This window comes from Garra rufa, chromosome 8 (assembly GCF_049309525.1).
Source record: "Garra rufa chromosome 8, GarRuf1.0, whole genome shotgun sequence".
NCBI classification, from domain to species: domain Eukaryota; kingdom Metazoa; phylum Chordata; class Actinopteri; order Cypriniformes; family Cyprinidae; genus Garra; species Garra rufa.
In genome coordinates this window covers 49615353-49624601 of record NC_133368.1, presented here as the reverse complement: position 1 = coordinate 49624601, position 9249 = coordinate 49615353, and the positions used below count along the sequence as shown (strand labels likewise).

General features: G+C 33.2%; 1 protein-coding gene across 1 annotated transcript in view; it reads right to left on the bottom strand.

Moving 5' to 3' along the window:
• Positions 1–3852: 3852 nt before the first annotated feature.
• glra2 (glycine receptor, alpha 2) overlaps positions 3853–9249 on the bottom strand; it is a 38275-nt gene continuing 32878 nt past the window's right edge. The window contains exons 8-9 of the mRNA XM_073845666.1: positions 6407–6556; positions 3853–5204 (exon numbers count right to left, since the gene is read on the bottom strand). Of these exons, the coding sequence (XP_073701767.1) occupies positions 4929–5204; positions 6407–6556 (426 nt within the window). The 3' untranslated portion in view covers positions 3853–4928. The remainder of the gene's footprint in view (positions 5205–6406; positions 6557–9249) is intronic.

The following is a 9249-nucleotide window of genomic DNA, read 5'->3' as shown; positions in this document are numbered from 1 at the left end:
TCATTTTCTGTATTTCGTGTGTGTATTTCTGTCAAATAATCAGCGTGTTTCAAAGCTCTTCTCTGACACTGAAGACACAAAGCCTGGTTCCAGACGGACCCGAGCAAACAGAATCACGGCTGACAATCATCCAGTTCAAGTGTCCTCATCGCTGCTGCCTCTGTTACCATGGAAACCAGCATCAGCATCAGCACCATCACCGTCTGGAGCTTCAACACCGTCTGCCTCGCATCGGCTGGAATGGTGAGTCTGATGGCTTTTTGTATTGCCGTTTTCTTAAGATACAGCATTTCATCACTTCATTCATGGTGAATGGGTGCCGCCAGAATGAGAATCCAAACAGCTGATAAAAACATCACAATAATCTACAAGTAATTGACACCACTCCAGTCCATCACTTTACCTCTTGAGAAGACAAAAGCTGAAATGAATCCATCATTAAGACTTTTTGAACTAAAATACGAGTTCATTATCCTTAATAATGCTTCCTCCAGTGAAAAAAGTGGTCTGGTCTGAATCGGGAGAGAAATCTGCACAGATCAAGCAGCGTTTACAAGCCAAAACAGCTCCAAACAAACTATACTTTTTAACCACAAATGCTCATCTTGTCCAGCTCTGTTATGCGCATACATACTCTGTGTTTTCTGGTTCAAGACAGTTAGGGAATGTCAAAAAATTCCCATCTCATTTTCTCCTCCAACTTCAAAATCGTCCTTAATCGCTGCGGAAGTACCGACCCGTGTTTACAAAGTGAACATGCAAAGAAGATCAAACACTCTCTTTACAAAAAAACACAGTAAAACAGCAATGAAGGACGATTTTATTAAAGTTGAAGGAGAAAATGAGATGGAAGTTTTTTTGACATACCCTAACTGTCTGAAAGTAGACAATCATTTGAGGTTAAAAAGTGTGTAAATTGTAATTTTTTTTTAAAAGGGGTCATCGGATGCCCATTTTCCACAAGTTCGTATGATCCTTTAGGGTCTTAATGAAAAGTCTCTAATGTACTTTGGTTAAAAATTCTCAATAGTAGTGTAAAAAAACACCCTTTTACCTTTTTGCTCTGCAAAATTTCAGCTCATTTTAAGACATGGCCCCTTTAAATGCCACCGAGCTCTGCTAGCCCCGCCCCTCTCTGGGGTTATGTTTACTTTAGCTGCATTTAGCTGCGTTTATCGACGAAACTTGCCAACAAGCACTTTATTAAGAAAGGCTGTTTGCAAAGATGCATTAAAAACCCTTCTACTCACTTCTGCTGTGAGATGATTCGCACGAACAGACGCATATGTAGATCGGGATCGGCGCTTTCATCCTAAAAGCGAAATTAACGTTAAACCTCTGCATCTTCAGCGGCTCAGATGTCGGGAGTAAATGACGACTGCTATGTTCATTATTACATCCTCGATCGCTCAATTAGAGTCTTCCTCTGCACCTGAGTCGCACAATGGCGATCGTATTCGGACTGTTTCAACTCGATGAGGGCGGGGCTGAAGTAAGGCGCTCATGTCAATCAACTATCGTGGGAGGGGCCTCTGTGTGTGTGTGGTCTCACCCACAAGAAGCTGAAAATGATCTGATTTTAAAAAGGGGATATTACTTTTAAAGATTAAAAAAATACCACTGGGTGGATTTTTATCATTGTAGGGTGGTTGTGTACACAACCTGCCAACACACATTAATGTTCAAACAACATGGAAAAGTGAGTTTTGCGTCCGATGACCCCTTTAAGATACAGCATTTCATCACTTCCTCTGGAGTGAATGGGTGCCGTCAGAATGAGAGTCCAAACGGCTGATAAAAACATCACAATAATCCACAAGTAATGCACACCACTCCAGTCCATCAGTTAACATCTTGAGAAGACAAAAGCTGAAACAAATCCATCATTAAGACTTTTGAATTAAAATGCATAAAGAGTTCATAAAGTGGTCTGGTCTGAATCAGGAGAGAAATCTGCACAGATTAAGCACTGTTTACAAACCAAAACAGCTCTAAACAAATATGTGGCTGAATTTTGATGTTGTCATGCCCCGTTGTCATCCAAAATGTTTGTCTTTCTTTCTTCAGTTGTAAAGAAATAGTTTTTTTGAGGAAAACTTTTCAGGATTTCTCTCCATATAGTGGACTTCTATGGTGCCCCCGAGTTTAAATGCAGCTTCAAAGGGCTCTAAGCAGAAGTACCCTTTACCCAAAAAATAAATAAATAAATAAATAAAAATAAAAAACAGTAAAAGAGCAATGTAGGACGATTTTAAAGTTGGAGGAGAAAATAAGATGAAAGTGTAAATTAACAAAAAAAATTAACAAAAAAAAAACAATTGTTTTACTAGATAAGACGCTTGGTCAGGGCCCCCTTGGCATCACATTTCGACACCCCTTTAGCATTGTTTTTTGATGCGCAGGGTCCTCCATTGTTTTCAGTTGTTTGTCTTAATTTAATGGTTTGCATGCATTTGCAAAAAATATAAATAATTTTATATAAAATTATACTTTGATTGCACTTAAACCCACCCCTACCCTAAACCTGCCCACTTCTGAACAATATAAAACACAGGCAAATATAAGTAGTCACAGGTATTTTTTGCAAAAAAACTGACCATAAACAAGCAGTGTAAAGCATTACAAAAAAAGTCCTGTTGCATTCCAAATCTTCTAAAGCCATATGATATCTTTATGCGAAGAAGAGCGTAAAACGTAAGGTTTTAATCACTGAAAATGATCCCACTAAGTTAACATCAACGTCTCATTTCAAAAAGATACTCCCAAACGTTTGCGATAACTTGCAATGAGTCTGTTACAGCGCTGTGCAGGAATTTTGGTCCACTCATCTCGGCAGAATTGTTGTAATTCAGCCACATTGGAGGGTTTTCCAGCATGAACCGCCTTTTTAAGGTCATGCCACAGAATCTCAATAGGATTCAGGTCAGGACTTTGACTAAGCCACTCCGAAGTCTTCATTTTGTTTTTCTTCAGCCAATCAGAGGTGGATTTGCTGGTGTGTTTTAGATCATTGTCCTGCTGCAGAACCCAAGTTCGCTTCAGCTTGAGGTCACCAACAGATGGCCGGACATTCTGCCCTCCAAAGGCAAAGTGCAGTAACTACGCCAACACTGAAACTGAGAAAAATGCCTTTAAAGTTTTTACGCCAGCTAGTCAAACCTGTTGACACTCCTGTTTCAATGAAACACTCTCGTTTCTCTGGGACAAAATTGAACCAGGAGACTTTGCCACAAGACAAAACAGTTGTCACAAAGTCGATTTTAAGCCTTAACTCAATTTTGATCAAATGCGTAGTTACTGTGCTTTGCCTTTGGAGGGCAGCATTGTCCTTCAGGATTTTTTGGGTAGACAGCAGAATTCATGTTTCCATTTATCACAGCAAGTCTTCCAGATCCAGAAGCAGCAAAACAGCCGCAGAACATCACACTACCACCACCAGATGTTACTGTTGGTATGATGTTCTTTTTCTGAAATGCTGTTACTTTTACGCCAGATGTAATGGGACACACACCTTCCCAAAAGTTCAACTTTTGTCTCATCAGTCCTCACAGTATTTTCCGAAAAGTCTTGGGGATCATCACAATGTGTTCTGGCAAAACTGAGACGAGCCTTTATGTTCTTTTTGCTCAGCAGCGGTTTTCGTCTTGGAACTCTGCCATTCAGGTCTCTTTCTTATGGTGGAGTTATGAACACTGACCTTAACTGAGGCAAGAGAGGCCTGCAGTTCTTTAGATGTTGTTGTGGGGTCTTTTGTGACCTCTTGGATGAGTCGTCGCTGCGCTCTTGGGGTAATTTTGATCAGCCGGCCACTCCTGGGAAGGTTCACCACTGTTTCATGTTTTGGCCATTTGTGGATAATGGCTCTCACTGAGGTTCGCTGGAGTCCCAAAGCTTTAGAAATGGCTTTATAACCTTTACCAGATTGATAGATCTCTATTACTTTCTCATTTTTTCCCGAATGTCTTTGGATCTCAACATGATGCTTAGCTTTTGAGGATCTTTGGTCTACTTCACTTTGTCAGGCAGCTCCTATTTAAGCGATTTCTTGATTGCGAACAGGTGTGGCAGTAATCAGGCCTGGGTGTAGCTAGAGAAACTGAACTCAGGTGTGATAAATTGAGCAAAATGCTCCTTTTTTATTAATTATGGACTTGTATTTTAGCTGGAAACATCTTAATGATGGATTTGTTGCAGCTTTTGTCTTGTCAAGATGTTAACTGGTGGACTGGAGTGGTGTGGATTACTTGTGGTGTTTTTATAAACTGTTTGGACTCTCATTCTGACGGCACCCATTCACTCCAGTGGACGTGATGTCTTGTCAAGTGCGGTTTACTGTAGCATCTTCGTTTTATGATCACATATGATCCTTAGTAACTGTCTCAGTAGACCTGAAATATGAAAATGGTCAACATATGCAGCGTTTAATAGTTGAATAGTGCAACAAACAAGTCTCCAAACAACTGATTATGAGAAACACAGACAAATCTACATCATACCTTACTGTACCGTAATGAGAGACAACATGATCAAGATGCAAAAACCAAACACTTTTCATCTGTTATTATGTTATTATATATGCAAACCAGTCAAGATGACAACTGAGCAAAACGGTTTTCCTACAAGTAATGGGTAAAGCTTAATATCAGTAAATATAATATAATACATTTAGAACGTTTTATTACATTATATTTACTGACGTCTACTGACTTGTTGGTGAAATATAACCTGGACACAATTGTTTTAGTAAAATTCACCCTCATAAATCCACAATATTGTTTGTTTTGTGCTGTAAAACATGATTAGAAACAGGAGACGACGACTCCATTCATAAAAACGATCCAAAACACGAATTGAAAAACGGCGTCTTTCATACGAAACAGTTCAAAAAAAGCCATCAGATATTCTCCACAGTGTTTGTGTCAGTAGTGTCATGTTTTTCCGGTGCTGTCGTGTCGGATGATCTTATACGTGATCCAGTAGAAGATGTTGAAGATGAGGAAGGCCAGCGGGAAGGCGGCGCGCGATACGGTGTCGATCCTCTTCGCTCGGTCCACAAACTTCTTCCGGTTCACGTCCGAGTCTTTCAGGACGACCGGCGGCGGGGTGGCGTTCATCTGAGCGTTTTTAACCACCGTTCCGTCCTTCACGCAGGATGTGGCGTTGTATCCAGAGAAATGCAGTCGTCCGTCCTGTAATTCCTCTTCCTGTGTTCACAAATAAAGACAAATCATTTCACAACACTGAGCATGAAAACAGCCACAGGGCTGATGATTTTCATTTAATTAACAGCGTTTTTATGAGCCTGCAGCTCAGCTTTGTCTTTGTCTCAGGTGTTGAATCTTTCAAAGCTTCAGGTGCAACCGCTTTTGTCTAAAATTAATGGAGCGATAATCTTGCAAAGATTTCTGTGTTTTGTAGCTTGTTAAGGGCTCAAGCCCCTATTGTATCTGTATGTCTTTGATCCAATGGGAGTCTATGGCAGTCTATGTTTTCGAAATTGGTGAAATTTGGCACACTTGTAGTGATAGCCATGAATGGTGATCTGACCAACTTTGGGGTTTCTAGGAGCAACTCTATAGCGCCCCCACCTGTTCAAAAATTCAACTTAAAAATTGTAAGAACTCCTGAAACTTAGTATTCTGTTTTTTTTTTTTTTTTTTTTTTTTTGTTTTGTTTTTTTGCTACTCCTCCTTGAAAAATGATCCAATTCTTCACAAAATTGGCTCAGATGATCTTTGGACTGAGCTGCACAGAAATTACTAACCATTTTTTTTTCCACCTTTGGTCAAAAGTTCTGTTGCAAATCTAACAAGGTTGACCCAAAATTGGTTCAGAGGCTGTATCTTGGCCAAACCTTGATCAATTGCAATAAAACTTGGTATGCTTCATCAAAACCATGCTCTGAGGGTCCATGCCAAAGTTGGGAACAGTGCCACCTATGGGTCGTGAGATACTAAAAATGCACATTTGTATATAACAGTAATATAACCGTTATATATGCATTTTTGACATTTTGTTAAACATCCATTTGTGTTCCAGAGAAGAAATAAGGTTTGGTCTGACATGAGGGTGAGGAAATGATGACAGATTTTTAATTATTGGATGATTTATTCCTTTAGTGTTATTTTTGTCCCAATGGAGATTCATTTGAGCCTAAAATATGAGAAATTCCTTCACATGTTTGCGAATAATTATAGAGTAAACGACTAAAGAGGAGCGTTCAGCTTTGGTTTGAGATGCTGACGTAAACAGAGTGGATTATGAAGCTCTTGATTGAGTGATTTATAATTGACTGGGGTCTTAATGTCTCTCTGTTTGGACGATAAAGCCGCTGCTGCTGAGGCTAATGTCATTTTCGTGGGCCTTCAAACTAAAGATGCTTGAACCTTTTAATGTGTTTCTGTACCTTTTGATTTCGCCTTTGCCTTCGTTTGAGCCGCAGAAACTCCTTCTGTTGTCTGGAGACGAAGTTGACGCCGGCGTATTCCAGCAGAGCGGCGAAGACGAACAGCAAACACACCGCCATCCAGATATCTATGGCCTTTACATAAGAAACCTAAGACACACATGGTAAAAAAAAACACTATTGCTGTATTTTTATGACTTATAAAATGTATTATATTATTTGTTATTTATTTAAATTAATAATTAAAGTCATACTTATTTATTTTACTTTTTTTAGTTTATTTTAATTTATATATATGTTTAATATATTAAAATAGGATGTCCTATATGTTTCTAATAACTAAGTTAATATAAAAGTACTTGTATTTTAGAAATAGTATATTATTTGTATTTTATTTTTAGAATACAAATCAAATTATATAGTATTTAGCTCATTTGTTTTAATTTTTTTATATATTATATTACTTATTTATTTTTATTACAACATTTTGGTATGTTAAAATAACAGGTTGTCTCATATATATGAGAATATCTATTATATTATTATATATTAAAATAAAAATTATCACTTATTTTATATTTATAAAATACATTAAAACATAAAATATAAAACATAGAATTATTAAATTATATATAGGATTTTACTGTCATTTTGAAAAAAAATATATATATATATTGTAGTACTTTTTATTTTTTACTACACAATTATGTATTTTTCATTCAACTGTAATTTATTTAAATAATTAAAATTTTAATCATTAAAATAATACTTATTTAATTTAATTTTTTCGTTTATTAAAATAGGATTTCCTACATAATTTTTAAACTTAATACAAAATAACTATTTTAGAAATATTCCATTAGAATAATAAAATGATCATTTAAATAAATTACATATTATTATATATTAAAATAACGATCACTTATTTTATATTTATAAAATACATATTAAATTATATATAGAATTTAACTGTAATTTTTTTAAATAATATATTATAGTACTTTTTATTTATTTTTACTACAAAATTATGTATTTTTCATTCAACTGTAATTTATTTAAATAATTTAAATTTAAATAATTAAAATAATACTACTTTTTTATTTAACTTTTTAATTTTTTTTAAATAAAAAAATCACTTATTTGATATTTATAAAATACGCATTAAATTATATATAATTTAACTGTAATTTTTTTACTTTATATTTATTTTTAGTACAACTATCTATCTATCTATATCTATATATATATATATACACACACATATACATACATACATACATACATACATACATACATACACGCAATTTATTTAAATCATTAAAATTTAAATAATACTTCTTATTTATTTAACTTTTAATTTTTTGTTACAATAGCATTTCCAACTTTTTTTTAACTTCAATGAAAATAAGAAAATTCTATATTATAATATATTGATAAAATGAACACATTTTATATTCATAAAATACATAGTTAAATTCGATATATAATTTAATAATTTTTAAAAGATGTTGAAAAATATTATAGTACTTTTTATTTATTTTTACTACAACTACATATATATATATATATATATATATATATATTTATAATTTATTTAAATATTTAAAATTTAAATAATACTTCTTGTTTATTTAACTTTTTTATTTTTAATATATTAAAATAGAATTTCCTATATAATTTTTTTTACTTAATAGACAATAACTCTATTTTAGAAATAGTATATTAGAATATATTCATTAAATTATATAGTATTTAACTGTAATTCATTTAATTTTTCAAATATATTATTTATTTATTTTTACTACAACATTTTTATAACTTTAACAGGTTGTCTCATATATATATATATATATATATATATATATATATATATATATATATATATATATATATATATATATATATATATAAATAAAAAATGATCACTTACTTTAATATATATATATATATATATAACTTATTTTAGATTTATAATATCACTTATTTTAGATTTATAAAATACAAATTAAATTCTATATAGAATTTAACTATAATTTATTTACTTTTTAAAATTATAGTATACATTTAATGATTTAAATAAATTACAATTACGTATATTTATAAAATACAAATTAAATTATACATATTTTAAATTTAGTCAATATGTAATTATATTGCAGCAATTGTTATGCATGTTATTAGACAAGGCAAGTAAATAACTGAAATTTAAATAATTAAAATAATACTACTTTTTTATTTATAAAATACACATTAAATGAAATTTAAGTTGAATGAAAAATTAAGATTTAATGTGTATGTTATAAATATAAAATAAGTGATTTTTTTATTTATTTAAAAAAAATTAAAAAGTTAAATAAAGTAGTATTATTTTAATTATTTAAATTTCAATTATTTAAATAAATTACAATTAAGTTGAATAAAAAACTAATATATAATATGCCTTGCCTTGCCTAATGAAATAGCGTAATGCCACACATATCGGCTTTATTTTGGTCATCAAAAAATCCATATTGGCTGACCATGAGCCTGTTATTAACAACACATCCACAAACCCAGTCATTATGGAGTGTTTTTAGCTGAAGTTTGATAATCAGTTGAGTGGTGCGAATGAGAGACTCCGATGAAATAGAGTCTCGGCCGAAAACAACAAAGGCTGAGAACACAATTATCAGGGCCATTAGCTTTTGTGTGCCGTTACCCATAATGCAAATTACCTTGGGCCACACAAACATCCTGCTGTCTTTAAACTGGCTGTTATTGAACTCATTTGAGCCTCTTGTGTCATTATGTTAATCTGATCGTCAGGATTGTTTGGAAATGAAAGCGATCATTACTAGACCGAG